Raw genomic sequence first — 16,237 nt, 5'->3', positions numbered from 1 at the left:
GTGTTTGGAAGTCCTTAGAAAGTAGGAAATAGCTTTTAACTCCTGGAGTTCTATTCTAGTACAGACCCTATTTAAACAGCTTCAGACAGGTTTAAACATCTCCTTGGCTAATTCCTAGTATCTCTGTTCCAACTTCTACTTGGGGATGATAGCTCTAAGAAGTGTTAGGGGATTAGGCTGAAAATGTAGGTCACCCCCCAGCCATCTGGGAACCAGGAGGAGTGAGAGAGGAAGAAAGAGGGACAGAGACACACACATGGAAAAGGTGAGGGGAAGCAGAGGGCAAATGAGGACAGTTACAAAAGTGTCTCTGACGGATTGGTGGTGATTGGATTTCAGTGTCCCGAGGTGTCCTGGAAGGAAGGAAAAGGGTTCCTCATTCCCTCTTCCGTTCCTGCTCCCAACCTGGCCTGCCTGTCCTGGGGCTGGGTCCGCAGGAGTTGGAGAGTCTGAGACTAGGATGGGCAAGTCCTGGAGGGTTGTTTATCTTTCTGATGCCATAACTGTGAGGGACATGAGGCCAGATAAGGTGGGAGTGAAGCAGGGAGCAGAAATGTGAGCGTTCCTGAAAACAGGAAACAGACCCAACAGGCCAGGTGAGAGTGGGCTTGGGAGAGCTTATACTCCCCTAAAACACCCACAGGATGCTGCGGAGCCTTGGAGGGTAAAGGTGCTGGAAGCTTGTCTGGCCCTCTTTTCCAGTCCCGGGCTTTCAGTCACCAAGGACTGAGGGTTGTGTCCTCATGAGGGTGCCGGCGGGGGCCAGTGTGGCACTCTGTACTGGGGAACTGAGAACAGTGAGTCAGACCATCAGTGAGGTGCTTTGTTGGGGAAGATGCCCCCTTCCCTTCCTTGAGAACAGGCAGACTTGTCCTCTCCTCTCATTTCCTGCAACCCCTCAGGCCAATGAGATATGCAAATGATCCCCTTACCTCATTGGTTGGAGGCCTGAAAACCATGGATGACCTCAGAGAGCTGGCCCTTTAAGAGTACCCAGTGGGCTCTGTGCCCTGCCCACAGCCCCTTGTTCTGAGCACAGAGGCACCAGGCCCTGCTCAATGGGGCCTCCAGTCTCTGGGGAAGCTGTGCCTGCCTGGCTTTGACACTGGCCAATCATCTCTGCCATCCCTAAAGTGAGTATGTCTGAGGCCTACTTGGGTGCCAGGCCTCTCACCTAGAGCCCCCTCCTCTGACACCTGCTGTCTGCTTTCCGTTGTTTGTTTTCAGGAATCTTCACACTTCTGTCCCCTGCTCTACTCCCACCCTGACTGGCTTTATGTCCCTCACTGCTATCACATCAGAAAGATAAACAGCCCTCCTCACTTAGCTTTTCATCCAGTTCTTTCTGGACACCTCTCTCTATGTCTCACCTTCTCCTCCCTGCCAAAGATCAATTCCTTCAATCTGTGTTTTTGTTCCCATCCCCTCTGCCTTCTCAAGGGTGAGGGGCTCAATACATAGGGCAACACCTGGGACAGGAAGAGAGAGAGGACTTGTCCCTCCTGCCACCTCTCTGGGCAGAGCCTGGGGGCCTGAGATGTGGTTGGAAAGTGGGTTACCTAGGTTTGGACATCGAGATAGAGCCAAACTCTAAGCCCTGGGGATGAGCACTTTCTGCCTTGTCCCTCCTGGGGCTGTTGGAACTGGGAGTTGGGCTCAAGCTTGGGACTTCCAGGCTGGGAAGGCTCTCTGAGGTCACCTAGCCAGAGGTGACTCAGGTGGGCACATGCTCCGTGGTTGATAACAGGGAGGAGGGTTCCTGGGTGACATAAGTTTGGGACACTCTTGAAGTTGAACAGATGGTTTACCGAAGGACTTCTCAGATTACTATGCTGCGGTGCTCTGTGAACCTGCAAGAGGTTCACAGGGATGGGAGGCAGCATTTCTCAGAATGATCTGCGCACAGACCCCTTCTTGGATATTTCTCAGACTTCATGTTTCACAGAACACTCTCTGAGAAATGCTAAAGTCCAACTACCTTCCTTGAACAGAAGGGGAAACGAGGGTCAGAAGGGGAAGGTGACCTGATCAAGTTCATACAACATCGCAGGTCCTGGATGGAAGGAGGAAAACCAGTCTCGGTTGGTTTACCTTGGAGAAATTAGCCTTGGGGAAAGATGGTCACCACTCTGTCCTGATCTTTCTAGAACTGATTCTGGGGCCTTTCTTGTTTTCCTTGAAAAGTCTCTTGCTTCTAGAAAAGGGATTCATCGATTAATCCATAGAATGAATGTGCATTGAGGGTCTACTATGTGCAAGGCATTGGCCTGCGTGTTCTGAGAGAGAGATTACAGCATGTTATCCATCTATTTTAAAATCCACAGCATATGTGCCTTTCCATTGCCCTAAAATATACACATACTCTGTCACAGTTAATTAAGCAACACTTTTTAATTGCTTGGAAATGAAATGATGCCTCTTGAGATGACAGAGATGCTCAGCATGTCCCAGCACTAGAGTTGGGAGTGCTGCCACAGTCTTCTTGTTTTTCGTAGATCCCAGAGGCACCAGTGGGCCAGAGGCTCTGCTATCCTCTTCTTCATTCAGGCTTTAAGCTGCTTTCCCCCTGGTCAGGAGCCCCTGCCACCTAAGAAGTTGTCCCTCAGCCCGGAGGTGACTGTGCAGGGAACAGGCTGCGCCATCACCCCAGCTTTCCAGAACTCTGTCCCCAGGGCGCTTGGGCTTTGGGGGAAGCGGATTTTGGTCAAGGAGGCTGGCAGGCAGCCTCCAGGTGCTCCAAACCTGTCCTCTTTTTTGCAGGTGCACCCCTCCTAATCCAGCCCCAGAATGGCACTGCCTCCCAGTCCCCTGGCCATGGAATATGTCAATGACTTTGACTTGATGAAGTTCGAGGTAAAGCGGGAACCCTTGGAGGGGCGATCTGGCCCCCCGACAGCCTCACTGGGCTCCACACCCTACAGCTCAGTGCCTCCATCACCCACCTTCAGTGAGCCAGGCACGGTGGGGGCCACCGAGGGCACCCGGCCAGGCCTGGAGGAGCTGTACTGGCTGGCCACCCTGCAACAGCAATTGGGGGCTGGGGAGGTGCTGGGGCTGAGTCCTGAGGAGGCCGTGGAGCTGCTGCAGGGTCAAGGCCCAGTCCCTGTTGAAGGGTCCCACCCCTACTACCCAGGGAGCCCAGAGGAGACCGGAGCCCAGCATGCCCAGGTGAGTGATCAGCGAGCTGGTCCGAGGGAGGGCAGGGTGAAGGAGGAGGCCAGCCCAGAGAGGAAGGAGAGTCCCCAGAGAGGGTTACCGACTGGGAAAGGGGTAGAGGACAGGAGAAGGGAAGAAGGACTTTTAAAAGATATCAGGTAGAGACAACTATTTTCTGGCCCTTCTTGTTTTCTTTTTTCCAAATAGAGAGAAATGAGTAGCCTGAATCAGGAGGAAGAGGGAGAAGACAAGGTTAGAAGAGGATCGACCAAAAGGGGAGAGCTGAGAATTAAAGGGCGTCAGGAATGGTTGATTAAGGGAGGTACATAGATACTCAGTCTGGGGAACCACGGAAAGGGTTGTGCGTGGAATTGAGCAGAGCTGAGACTGTGGGAACCGGAACGAAGTTGGCCTTTTCAAGACTTCGTGCTGCCCCAGCCCCCAACCTTCTCAGGAAGGATTGGGACTCATCCTATTAATTATAGACACAGACAGGAGTGTTGAGGGCATTAAGATGTAATCCAAATCCTTTGAGGGTCACAGGGTTGCAGCCTTCAGGACAGGGGAGCGAGGTGTGTTGGAGGGGAAGGGTCTGTCTGGCCCGAGCCCACGGGACACACGTGGGCCAGGAGCTGGATGCTCATGACCCCTCTAGGTCAATGTGGGGTTCAGGGGCGCGACTGGCTCGCCCGACGGTGGGTGGGACACGCGGGGACCACCCAAAGGGGTCAGGGACCCATGGCGGGGATGCGGGGCAGGGGAGGGCGTGTTGGGACCTGGAACGGGATCTAGACTGCGGGACAGATTCAGGGGAAGGCGCACATTCAGGTAAAGGTGGGAGCCGGGGGCGGAGCATTCCCGGGGGCGGGGCCTGGTGGGCGGGGCCACCCGAGCTTGGAGCAGGGCGGGAGCCGGCGCTGACTCAGGCCCTGCCCGTTCCCTCTGCAGCTGGCCGAGCGGTTTTCGGACGCGGAGTTGGTGTCGATGTCTGTGCGGGAGCTAAACCGGCAGCTGCGGGGCTGTGGGCGCGACGAGGCGCTGCGGCTGAAGCAGAGGCGCCGCACGCTGAAGAACCGCGGGTACGCGCAGGCCTGTCGCTCCAAGCGGCTACAACAGCGGCGCGGGCTGGAGGCCGAGCGCGCCCGCCTGGCCGCCCAGCTGGACGCGCTGCGGGCCGAGGTGACCCGCCTGGCCAGGGAGCGCGACCTCTACAAGGCTCGCTGTGACCGGCTGGCCCCGAGCGGCCCAGGGCCGGAGGCCACGCCCACTTCTTCCTCTGAGCCACTGGCCGCGGAGTGGTGGAGTCGGTGGGCGGGTGGCGCACACCACCCGGGAGGCGGCTGTACCATTCACTAGATGGTTACTGAGCGCCTTCTGGTGCCAGACACTCCTTTGGATGACCACACAAACATCCCCAAACTTCCTGGACCCTCAAGGCATGCTCCGAGGTTAGATGCCGGTCATTTTCTGGAAGAGGGGTCCCCTTCCCTCACGCAGGACGTTCACAGAAACCCTTCACCTTCTGCCCCACTCTACATGACCAGGTCACTGAAGTCTGCAGGGGTCAGTGCGAGGCACTGGGCGGGGGGCGGGGCGCAAGGAGGTGTGGATGATGCACAGTGAATGGGAGGTAAGGGAATGGTGCAGCTCCCGGCTCAGCTTAGATTTTAATTCAAGGTTTTCAACCTGTAGTGCACTAAGGTGGTAATTAGCAATGAGGCTATGTTTTCATTCCAAGGCTTGTAACCTCCCCATTTTAGGACTACTGCATTTTCAAGATTTCAATTCCCCATATCAAGACAGACCAGGAACTCTATTCAAGAGGCTTTCTTGAAGAAAGCCCGTGGCCTGCAGGGCCCAGAGCAGCAAAGGCCTGAGGAGCTCTGGGGGTGGTTGGTGTGGACTGGGAGAGAACCCTGGGCAGTAGTCTGAAGCCAGGGGTGCTAGTCTCAGCTCTGCCACAGGATACCTCATGGTCACCTTGAGCAAATCACTTGCTCCCTGGGTCTCGATTACCTCATCTAATCCTCATTTGGATTGGATGACTTCTGACACCTTTCCAGTTCTGGCCTCTCCTTAGTGTGGGAGCCCCAATGGTCTCCCCAAGAAGCCCCGAATTCAGCCTCACCAAAGGGACTTTCTGTCCTGCTCCAGCTTCCTGACTGCAGCATAGGCCCATGCACTGGTCCTCTGTTGCTCCCTCCATGCTGCCTTGGCCTCCAGACCTGCATAGGGTGCCCCTGCTCCCTCCTGTCTCTCTGAGGGCTGAGGTGAGACTTTCCCCAGCCTGACAAGGAGCTGAGAGAATGCAGCTTTTGTGAATTAAACTTGAAGTCTAGGCACAACTGTACGCTATTGGCTAGATGTTCTTGCAATTTAAGAAGTGTTTATTCTATATCCTTGCTCCAGGCCTGTGTGTGTGTGTGTGTATGACAGAGAGAAAGAGAGAGAGAGGGAGAGGGAGAGGGAGAAGGAGAGAGGCTGGATAGCCCCCACCTGGGCGGAGTGGAGCATCTCAGTTCTGAAGCCCCAATGAAAATGGGGGGGAGGGGCGGGGATTGGGCCAGATGGAGCCTCCCCCTCCCACCTCCACTGCATAGAAGCCCGGGAACAGTAGTGACCCGGCCAGGCCTGCCTGTGGCTATCCTGGCGGCTCACAGTTGCCATGGTAACCCAGCCCTCTAGTTCAGCAGCCTACAGAGAGAGTGGGCGGGGGCTCTGGGCAGAACAGAGGCATTGGGCTGGGAGCAGTTACCTGGGAGCAGCCTCTATTGTAGGTCCTCTAAGGGAAATAATAAATGGGGAGAAGGAGTTGGGTGTGGGGGAAGAGACTCCCATATGTCTCTCTTCCTTTCTGCCCCCTCTACCCACCCCCTCCCCAGCTGTCTCTTCCCATCCCCATTCTTGTTCCCTCCTCCCCCTCCTCTAGCTGAGCTCGTCCCTCCTCCCCTCAGGAGCCTGCCATGGGAGTCCTCTCCTCTATCTCCACCAGGATTTCTTTCTCTTCTCTCCCTTTCCCACTGCTGGCTACTGGCCACCCTCTTTGGCTCTGGCTCCTCTCTCTGAGTGGCTCACGGCACCTTTAGCCTCTCCTCCTCCATTCCCTTCCACGTGCATCGTTGAAGGGAGAGGCTGGGGCAGGGAAGGTCCTTCTAGGAGCCCAGCTCTTCTTCCCTCACTCTGGATATCCCTCAGATCTTCACCTGCTCTCTACAGCTGTGATCCAGACCCACTACTGCTCTTGCCTGCCTTCCTTAACTGGCTGAGGCTCTGCACGGCACACATAGGGGCAGAGATGCCCATCCATACGCACCTACACCCGTACACACAACCGGGCCATGTTTACACACACTTGGGTCACAAGCTGAGGGTCACATGGATTCACCTCAAACAGAAGTTGCACACTCATGATAAAATGTGGGCCCTTTAGTCAGATGGGCCTCCACTCAAGTTCCAGGCTTATCAGTTCTTCTTTGACCATGGGTGAGCTTCAATCAAGCTTCATTTGCTTTGTCAGGAAAATGGGGAAAATAATGGTAACTACCTAGTGAGAGTGAACGCATTTAAAACACACTAAGTACAAAGCTTCACACATGCTAAATGGCAATGTTTGCTATTGTTGTCAATGTTATTAAGAGTACACAGGGAGTTCCCTGGCGGTCCAGTGGTTAGGACTCAGAGCTTTCACTGCGGGGGCCCGGGTTCAATCCTTGGTCAAGGAGCTAAGATCCCACAAGCCGCAAGTTGCGGCCAAAAAAAAAAAAAAAAACAACAAAGTACACAGCTGGACTTCTGAACCACTAAAGGCCATACTCTGGAGAGTCAGGGATATGCAGAACATGAACACACACACACACACACACACACGTACACACACACATTCACACACCAGGAAAACCAGGCTGCAAAGACCTTAGATACCCCCTCTGTATTCATAATTCACTAGCAGACCTGCTGCCCTGCTTCAGTCCCGCACCCCATCCCCCCCGCCCCTTCTCAGGCTGCCTCACAGCTGTGTGAGGGCTGGAGTTCAGCCCCTGGGGGGCTCAGCTGAGCTTCTCTGAAGACACCTTAAGAGGGCATCAACTTGCCCCCTTGACAGCCCCTTATTACCCCTCTATCTCTGGTAATTAACCCCCAGGGGGCCTGGGCCCCTCTGGGGTTGGGAGTTGACGGTAGGGACTCCTCAGATCTCACTGGCACATAGTTGGGGTGAAACTGCAGAGCCACCAGGCTGTCTGGGGAGCTCTGGCTCAGAATTCAAAAGGTGCTGGTCCTCATTTCTTAATGGTGTGTGTGGGGTGCTATGGACTGCCCAATGGGCATCTGAGGCATGATGGGTAGAGGCTGAGGTGCTAGGAGTGGTTTCCTTTATTAACGGCTAGAAAGTCAGGATCACTGAAGAAAGTCACTGAGGGGCCACAAGGCTGAGGGGTACGGGGCCTGGAGAGATGGAGCAGGGCTCACCACTCACTTCCAGTACCCAGGGGGCACAGCTGGTCCAAGAGGGAGAGGCACTGGTCACTTGAGTCACAAGGGTCAGGACAGGCACCTGGGGGAGAGTGGGATAGTCATAAGCACCCTCGTCTACACCACACCCAGCCGAGATGGACTCCACCAAGATCCACCCCCCTAGCGTCCCAGGACTCACTGAGAGACTGAGGGAGTGTCGGTCCGGTTGTCGGCTGTCACAGGCTAGGGCTGGGCGTCGTGGCTGGCGTGCAGGACCTGGGAGGCCCGGGGCTGATGCCCTGGCTGGCGTAGTACTCCACCACCTGCCGGGGCACCTCGGCCAGGACGCACTTAGCTAGAGCAGAGGGTGCGGCCTGGGATGGGGACGGGGATGTGGTTAGGGGCGGGAGAATGGGGGAAGGAGGGGCTCAGGTAAGAGGCGGGGCTTCGGGTGGCCAGCTGAGCTCCAGCGTCCTTCGCAGGACATCAATCAAGTGAGGGAGGCGGGTCAGATTTGGGCGGCAGGGGGAGCTGAGGAGTCCTTCAGCCGGGAGGGGCCTCCGGGCACTCACGTCCTTGAAGTCCCGGAAGGGCACGAACTGGACGATGTCGCGAGCCGCGGGCACCCCTCGGGGGCAGCGCAGTGGACCGTCATCGCCGTCCAGCAGCCGCATGTCGGAGAAATCGGCGTTGCCCACGCCCACGATGATGATGGACATGGGCAGGCGGGAGGCGCGCACGATGGCGGCGCGGGTCTCGGCCATGTCGCTCACCACACCGTCCGTGAGCACAAGCAGCACCGAGTACTTCTGAGGGCAGGCAGAGGGGGAGGAAGGGTCAGCTCTGCGGCCTTGGCACCGGCCCCAAGCCCGGGCCCGGGCCTCACCCGAGGACACCAGGTTGCCCGCTTCAGCTGGGGCTCCTCACCGTGGCTTGGCCAGTGCTCTGCTCCCGCTGGGCTGGCCCCGCCACGCGGTTGATGATGGGGGCCACGTTGGTGGGGCCATAGAGCTGGATCTGGGGCAGGCAACGGCGATAGGAGGTGATGACCCCCGAGATCTCTGTGGGCAAAGAGGTGAGGAGGGCAGAGATTAGCAGGGAGCCCTTCCTGAACGCCCTTAAAGCCAGGAGGTGCTTCTCTGTCTGAGGACTGCCCTGCCACCAAGATCTTCTTCACTAAGCAGGAGAGTTGGATGGTCCAGGTGCTGGCAGAGTTGGGTGGGCAGATACTGGGCCAGGGGCTGGAAGTCTTATCAAATGAAGGCAGGTGTTGGATGGGTGAAGGGGCAGGGAGCAGGGCCCAGGGGAATGGAGTCTGTGCTCCTGCATGGGGTGTACAGGAGTAGGCAGCAAGCTGCATGCAGGGAGGCGGGGCTGGTGGGAATCTCCTCTCTTACCTTCACATTCAGGATTTTCCGGGTCAAAGTTGATAGCAAAGTCATGGGACACCTGTGAGGGTCGGGTGAGGCCAGCCAGGGGATGTTTTTCCTTCTTGTCTGACCCTCCCAACATCTGCTCCCTTCCACTCGCACCCAGCCTACCTCAAAGTTGGGGGGGATTCGAGCCCCAAAGCCAAACGCTGGGAACCGTTTGTCACTGGGGAGAAGAAAAGTCTGTGGGGGCCCATTGGGCAAGGCGCCCCTGCCTGTCCAACACCCCGACCGCCTGCTACCTGTCGTAGTCCTGGCAGATGCCTCCCACTGCACGCAGGGCCTGCAGGTAGTGGTTGGGCTGGCGGGGGCTCAGGCAGTGCAGGGACTGGCTGCTCCTTGGGTCCCCATTGGAGGCGGTGAAGTCAATGGCCACCTGGTGGAGATGGGGAAAGTGTTATGGTGCATCCGTGAGCGCCAACAGAGAGGCTGGGCCAGAGCTAGGGCCTGTAGGGAGGCCTAAGGTGAATCTAAACAAGCCCACAGGTAGTCTCATCATAGAGTCGGGTGAGGGGAACAAGCTGACCACGCTAAGGCTCACGAGAGGTTCAAGTAGGGGCAGTGGGGATTCTGGGCTCTTCTGTTCACTATGGGCCTAGCCCCTCCCCCTTGGCCATGTCCCCATCCCCTGGGTCTTTACCGTGAAGTTGATCTGGCAGCCGCCCATGATGTAATCCAGGAAGGTGTGCACCTTCTCCACCTGGTGGGAAGGAGGGAGTAAGGTGGAGGGATGGTCCCTTGAGGAGGAAGCTGGGTGGGGCTTCTGTAGGGGGAAGGGAGGGGCCAGAGTTTTTGAGGTTGAAGCTGGTGGTGGATAGGGAAGGGTTCTCAGTTCCCAGGAGCAGGGAAATGATCTTTGAAATGAGGGCAGGGTTGAATCTGAGGTTGCCTCGGGGGTCGGGGTGGGGCAGGGCTTGAGGCGGGCACTGGAATTTACCGTGCATTGGGCCAGCACTACGGTCCCTGAGCTCTTGTAATTCTTCTTCTTGTCCCGGTACTTGGGGTTGATACAGTCCCACTGCATCTAGACCCCACATACCCCACAAGCCCAGGGTCACATCACGTGACCCTTCCTCCCCCTTCCAGCGGAGCCTCCCAGAGTGAGACCCCCATGGCTCAGTCCTCAGGCTGAGCCCAGGGCTTTCCACCCTCTCCACCTCCTATCACGTGTGGGGGGGTTCTTTAGCATCACCCTCAGGATTCTCCCAGGGATCTTGGTGGGATTCTGGCTGAGGGTCTTTTTGGTACCTCCTGCCCAGGGTTTGCTGTTCCTTCCTGCATCTCCTGGAAGGTGCTGGTGAACTCGCCGATGAAGTCATGCTTCCCACTGGAGTCATAGTCATACACCAGGAACTGAGAAGGCAAGGGGGGTGGGGCAGTCAGGGTCGGGGAGGCTTTGCAGAGGTTCCTGGGGGCAGGAGGAGGGACTCAGGGTGGTAGGGGCCCAACAGTTGCTAGGCCCAAACAGATGTCCTCAACCTGCCTAGAGAAGCCACTTGCTGAACTTCATCCTTTGGCTCAGTCCGGCAGGGACTTTGGCCTCTGCTAGGAGGCACACACATAGGAACACTGAGCTGTGACTGGTTCTTTACCCGCAGTGGGAAGGGGTATCACATGGGGGAGAGGGAGGGGCTTGCCACACTCGGGGGTGGGGGTGGGGGAACGGTCTCCGGCAGAGGCCGGATGCTCCAACAGGCTGCCCTTGTTTGCGGGGGCCTCACCTTGAGAGGCCGGCGGACATCGCAGCTGCACAGGGAGTGCAGGGACAGACGGAACGGCTCCCAGCTGGGGTTCAGATTGTTCTTCACCACCTTGAAGAGGCACAGAGAGCTGGTCACCCCCGATCTAGTTTCCCCTGCTGTCCCCTTCCTCCCTCCTTCCCCCCAGCCCCAGGCACCAACCTCTGTCCTCCAGACCAGCTGGTCGCTCTGGTCCCCATTGGTCTTATAGATCTCCATGAAAGGGTCAGACTTGCTGAACAGATCCTGGGGACATGGGGGAAAGTGTCCATGAGTCTGGTGAGGTCTGAGGGGGAAGTGGGTAACACCAAGAAGGGAGCAGCGCTGGGACCTGGGCTTTGTCCTGAGTAGGGGGGCTAGGCTCCCTAACAGTAGAGATGGGGACCTGGACTCTGGGTTTCCAACCTTGTTGTCCAGCTTGTGGGCTCTGAAGGTGAGCTGCACATAGTCATTGGTGCCAGATACCTCTTCGGCCACGATCTGCAAGGCGGACGCAAATGACAGGATTCCCCCAACCCACTCCCACAGGGCCCTTTCCCTTAGGTGGGAGCTAGCCCTGGGCATGATGTCACCATGGATGTCCATGCAGGGGCATTGAATGCCCTGCCGGAGGGTGAGTACAGGTGACTTTGCCTACCGTGATGGTGGACTTGCCCGCGTTCTTCCCATTCTTCAGTAGCAGCGGCTTAGTGACCTTGGTCTGTGACACAACCTGGGGATGGAGGTGGAGGGGGACCCAGCTGTGACGCCCCCACCTGCTTTGGCCAGGGTACAAGGGACAGGGTAATAAGTGCCCTTTGAGCTCTCACAGGGGCTGCACTTGGGCTAGGATTGGACTTAATTTCCGCAGCAACCTTAACGGGTAGGCACTGTGACCCGCATTGTTTAGATGAGGGAACTAAGACTCAGAGAGGTTAAATATCTAGCCCAAGGCTGCACAGCTGGTGAATGGTGGAGACGGGCGGGGTCCAAGCCCCGACTGAACTAGCTCCAGATCTTATCCTCTGTCTTCTTTTGGCTTCCAGAGGCAGAGCGATGGGGGTGGGGGTGGGGTGGGAATGCAGACCTGGCCCAAGGTGCACTCGGTAGAGCCGAGGAAGGTGTCATTGCGGGGGCTGGTGGCTCCGTCCTCGGCATCAAACACGTGGAACTGCAGGGGTTGCTTCTCCTCAAAGAAGTACTCGAGGGCCAGCACCCGGGAGAAGACAGGGCTGGAGCAGGAGCGCAACACCTCTGTGCGCTCCACCTGCGGCAGAGGGGAGCGTGCCTTCTGGGAACCCGGGCTGCTTTGCCTTGCCCTGGACCGCCCCGGTCTTGCCCGCCTTCCTCAGGCTTCCGCACCCCAGCGACTAGCTCTTCTCTCCCTGGGCTGAACCCCAAGCTCAGGGTGCTGCCAGGCCCCAGGACCGTCAGCCTGCTGGGGCTCTCATATTTGGGAGTGGTGCCACTGACTTCGGGGGCGATCTCAGGACCCAGCGGGACTCTGTGGGCTTTGGAATCTGTAAAATGGTTTGTGTGTGTAATGATGGCACCCCCATCTGCAGGGTTACCCACACAGCCTGGAAGAGGCCCCTGGGAGTCCTGACGGTCCCCCATGAGGCTTTCACTGCCCCCACCAGCCTCCTCCCTCTCAGTCCCGGAGGTGAGTGAAGGAGATCCTAGCCGCTCTCACCTCCACCCACTGCTCATCGGAGTGGAGCTTGAGCAGCACACAGGGGTGAGGCTTGGTGAGCGTGTCTCGGTCTAGGAGGCCGTGGCAGGACACCCGCAGCTCCACTCTCGAGGCCCCCAGCGTCATGGCTGGGGGCTCAGGCACCCATGCCATCTCCGGGCCGGACATGTCCCTGGGGGGACAGAGCAGATGGCCTGGACGCTGGAAGGGGAACACCTGCCAGGGGAGGGGTCTGTCTCTGGGAGCCAGGGGCCCACCCCCTTGCCCTTCTCCCTGAGGCCCTGGCATCTCATGGACCTGCTTCCCAGTGACCTCGCTCAGCTTCCCCTGAGCACTGAGCTGGGGAGGGTGGAGGACCCGAGCCCCCCACTCCTACATAGCCCAGTGCCCCTGTCACCCCTGCTGGCTTCATATGCGTGGATGGGGCTGGAGAGGGCTAGAGGGCTCGGGGGGTTCCTGGCAGCCTTGCTCCTAGGCCATCAATTGATCCACACTTTCTGCTACCTCAGCACCTTCTGCTATTTCCTGACTGATGTCTGAGTCAGCGCTGCACTCAGTCCTGGCTCGAAGGAGCTGAACTGGGGCAAGGGGTCCCTGCCAGTCTGAAGAGGATGGTCAGGAATGGAGGCTGCAGTGGGCAGGAGGAAGCAGATTGGAAGGTACCCTGCGGGGCTGTCCCCATCCACCTCCCCCGACTCACCTTCTGGTTGGCTGACGGAAAGGGAGGGATGGTGGGCTTGCAGAGTGAGAAGCAGAGCCCGGTCCCTGCTGAAATCTCCTCCAGGTTCCTGGCAGTGGCTCCCACTATGACAACGCTGGCTTTCCTCCCCACCTCCCCTGTTCTCACACTTCTTGGCAGCACTGGCACTGTCTCTTAGCGACAGGATTTTTGGGGAGCCTCAGCCCCCTCCATGCAGCCCGTGGGATGCACGCACGCCACCCTCCCCCAGCAGAGGCACCAAGCTTCGGGCAGCAGCAGGCAGGGGTCCGCTGGCCTGAGTTCATGGCGGGGCCATCCATCTATCTTTGTCTGTCCACATCTCAGGGTGAGGCTGTCTGATCCCATGTCGTGCTTCCCCAGTGAGTGTCCGTTGGTGTGTCTGAATGCCCCCACCCCGTGTCTGTCCCCTAGTCGGGTGTCTGTCTTCAGGAGGGTGTGACAGTTCCCGTACCTCCCTCAGAACTGGGACCCTTCCCTGGCTGGGTAGCCCCTCCCCACAGCGTGTGCCTTTCTGGATACGTGAGGGAGGGTCTGAGTTGAAGGGGTCCTCTGAATTCCAGCCACAAGTCTCCCAGCTCTCACAGGTCCCCTGAGTTGGGCAGGGGCATGTGATGGTGAGGGTATTGGGCAGGACTAGAGACCTCTCTGGAGGCTGGGGGCGATGTTGTTATGGAGACTGGGCCAGGCTGGGCCGGGCTGGGGCTGGGCTAGGGAGGAAGGGTGGGCTCACCTGGGCTCTAGTCGGGGGCTCCTCTCTCCAGCTCTCTGGCCCTGGCCCTGACTCCCTTGCTGTTCCAGCCGCTGGCGCAGGCTCCGACTCCGGCTCTGCAGCTATTTATGGGGCCTGGATGGGGAGGGGTGGGGGGGGGCCGCAGCACCAGCTCCCCCCGCACAGACCGGTTGGGAGGGAGAAGAGGGGAGGGGCAGGGCCACTGCCTAGGAGGAGCCACAGAGCTGGAGGAGGAGGGCGGGCTGGGGGTGGCTCAGACGCAGGACCCCTGCAGACACAGTGACACACATCCTCCCCTTCATGCCACACCCACACCCAGCATCACAGAGATGCACACGTTGCAGTGGTGCGTGCACACACACACATTCACGCCAGGAAATGATGGAGACATATGCACACACGACTCACAGGCTCACACATATCTTGACACAAACAGGTGCCAGCACATAAACTCACCGTGACACCATGACAGTTACAGCCCTACGGATACACATAGGGAAACACACCCGGTCTCACAACACGCTCTGTATCACATTTGTTAAGGACATTCACAGTCACATATAAAAGAACACTGGGCTATACTTGTCACACACAACATACACTCATTCACGCCAACCAACCCGAATACGACAGAATGGAGATCTTCACGTGCTTCTTAAAAACCATCCTGTACCATGCTAAGGCTCATAGCTTTGAGAATTCAAAGTTCCCTAGCCACCTTTTAACAGGGAGACGAGGAAATGGACACAATTGCTTAAGGGCACACAGTGTCACATCCTGGTCACGAAGCCCCATGAAGATAGGGGGAGATGTGCTGGACTGATTCCTGAGGTATCTTCCTGGTACCCACAACTCAACCCTAAACCCCGAGATTCAACTCATACGGCCACATCCTTGTGGGACGGGCCGTGCCACATACAGATCTCAAGGAAACAAGACAGTCATTCTCTAGTGAGGCCAGGGGAAGTGAGCAATTGCCCGGGAAGCTGCACGCCACGCATGAAGACGTTTGGGTACATGGTGATCTGGGATGAGTGTGACAGAGGGGTCACCAAGACGTCCTCACCCGCCATCCCCGAAGCTGCTTGTGTACTGAGGTAGCAGCCATTTACTGAGCATCTCCTGGGTGCCAGGCACTGTGCCAGAGGTTGGGGCTACACAGGTAATTAAGACCCAGCTCCTGCCCCTGGGGGAGGTGTGTGTATATGGAACAAAAATCACACAGACAGAGATGATCAGCCAATGCACAAATGAAATGAGGTACAACAGGTGCAAAATACGGACCTATTCAGGATGCAGTGGGCCACAAAGAGGGAGGGCTCAATTTGGATGAGTCAGGGGAAGGCATCAGGAAGGGCTTCACAGAGGAAGAGGCTATTGAGCCCAGTCTTTTTTTTTTAATATAAATTTATTTATTTATTTATTTTTGGCTGCATTGGGTCTTCACTGCTGCACGCGGGCTTTCTCTGTTGCGGTGAGCGGGGGCTACTCTTCGTTGCGGTGTGCGGGCTTCTCATTGCGGTGGCTTCTCTTTTTGCGGAGCACGGGCTCTAGGCACGCGGGCTTCAGTAGTTGTGGCATGCGGGCTCAGTAGTTGTGGCGCACGGGCTTAGTTGCTCCGCGGCATGTGGGACCTTCCCGGACCAGGGCTCGAACCCGTGTCCCCTGCATTGGCAGGCGGATTCTTAACCACTGCGCCGCCAGGGAAGTCCTTGAGCCCAGTCTTGAATGCCAAGCTGGTATTTGTTAGTACACTGATGAGAAACAATTAATTTTAATCATTGATCTTCTCCTGCCCTAGGCACTTCTGCTCACCTGCAGGCCACTCTACTGTTGAGATGTCTGACTACTGATGGTGCCCCCAGGATGACACAACACCATTTAATTCCACCATTAGTGAGCCTGTCTGTGCATACACACACACACACACACACACACACACACACACACAGAGCACACTGCTCCCAGTCTCTTCCTGGGACACTGGGATCTCCCCAATCCCACTGCACCTCCCCAAAGCCCAACACACACTGGTGTTGGTTCCCCCCCTTCTCCAGCCAGCTCAGCCAAGACCCTGCACATAACAGCCACCCTGCTTGGGGACTTCTGAGTCCCCTCCCATCCAGCAGCTCTCCAGTCTTTCCTACCTCTCCCCTTAGAGCTCTAGCCCCATCTCTGGGGGGATGTTCCCCACTTTTCCCCACTGTGGGCCTTGAGGGAAGGGGAGCAGCTGGTGGGGATGGGAGCAGAGAATGGGGAAAACAGCAGAGACTCGGGCAGGCGGTGATTTTGGTTTTTTTATTCTATACAAGTGGAGAGAGAGCCCCTGGGGACAGA

At 57.4% G+C, this 16,237-nt stretch overlaps 2 protein-coding genes across 3 annotated transcripts; one reads left to right on the top strand and one right to left on the bottom strand.

Moving 5' to 3' along the window:
* Positions 1-1,069: 1,069 nt before the first annotated feature.
* On the top strand, positions 1,070-4,436 carry NRL (neural retina leucine zipper). The gene is given in 4 exon segments (XM_007180597.1): positions 1,070-1,133; positions 2,761-3,168; positions 4,105-4,405; positions 4,408-4,436. Coding segments are annotated over 3 exon segments (711 nt in total). The 5' UTR covers positions 1,070-1,133; positions 2,761-2,787.
* A 3,092-nt stretch (positions 4,437-7,528) lies between these two features.
* Positions 7,529-13,960, bottom strand: CPNE6 (copine 6). Of its 2 annotated transcripts, none has more exons than XM_057543506.1 (17): positions 13,901-13,960; positions 12,450-12,621; positions 11,844-12,023; positions 11,415-11,489; positions 11,183-11,257; positions 10,940-11,023; positions 10,760-10,849; positions 10,287-10,391; positions 9,976-10,062; positions 9,679-9,738; positions 9,281-9,414; positions 9,150-9,204; positions 9,006-9,057; positions 8,536-8,669; positions 8,181-8,417; positions 7,808-7,982; positions 7,529-7,708 (listed from the first exon to the last, which is right to left on the bottom strand). In XM_057543506.1, the coding sequence occupies exons 2-16, from the start codon at positions 12,615-12,617 to the stop codon at positions 7,845-7,847; spliced, it is 1,674 nt and encodes a 557-aa protein (XP_057399489.1). In that variant the 5' UTR covers positions 12,618-12,621; positions 13,901-13,960; the 3' UTR covers positions 7,529-7,708; positions 7,808-7,844. The 2 variants fall into 2 exon arrangements, with proteins under 2 accessions (XP_057399489.1, XP_057399491.1); XM_057543508.1 differs by lacking the exon at positions 13,901-13,960 and adding an exon at positions 13,150-13,205.
* Between the last annotated feature and the right edge of the window lie 2,277 nt (positions 13,961-16,237).

This window comes from Balaenoptera acutorostrata, chromosome 3 (assembly GCF_949987535.1).
Source record: "Balaenoptera acutorostrata chromosome 3, mBalAcu1.1, whole genome shotgun sequence".
Taxonomy (NCBI): domain Eukaryota; kingdom Metazoa; phylum Chordata; class Mammalia; order Artiodactyla; family Balaenopteridae; genus Balaenoptera; species Balaenoptera acutorostrata.
Note: the sequence above shows the minus strand (reverse complement) of the source record. Positions and strands in the feature narration are given on the sequence as shown.

Bases quoted from the DNA above. Each gene is read 5' to 3' on its own strand.
- CPNE6 (XM_057543506.1), bottom strand. From the start codon at position 12,617: ATGTCCGGCCCGGAGATGGCATGGGTGCCTGAGCCCCCAGCCATGACG. The intron at 12,024-12,449 runs GTGAGAGCGGCT...CCTCTGCCGCAG, and splicing joins CCGATGAGCAGTGGGTGGAG to GTGGAGCGCACAGAGGTGTT. The intron at 11,024-11,182 runs GTTGGAAACCCA...CCATGTCCCCAG, and splicing joins CCCACAAGCTGGACAACAAG to GATCTGTTCAGCAAGTCTGA.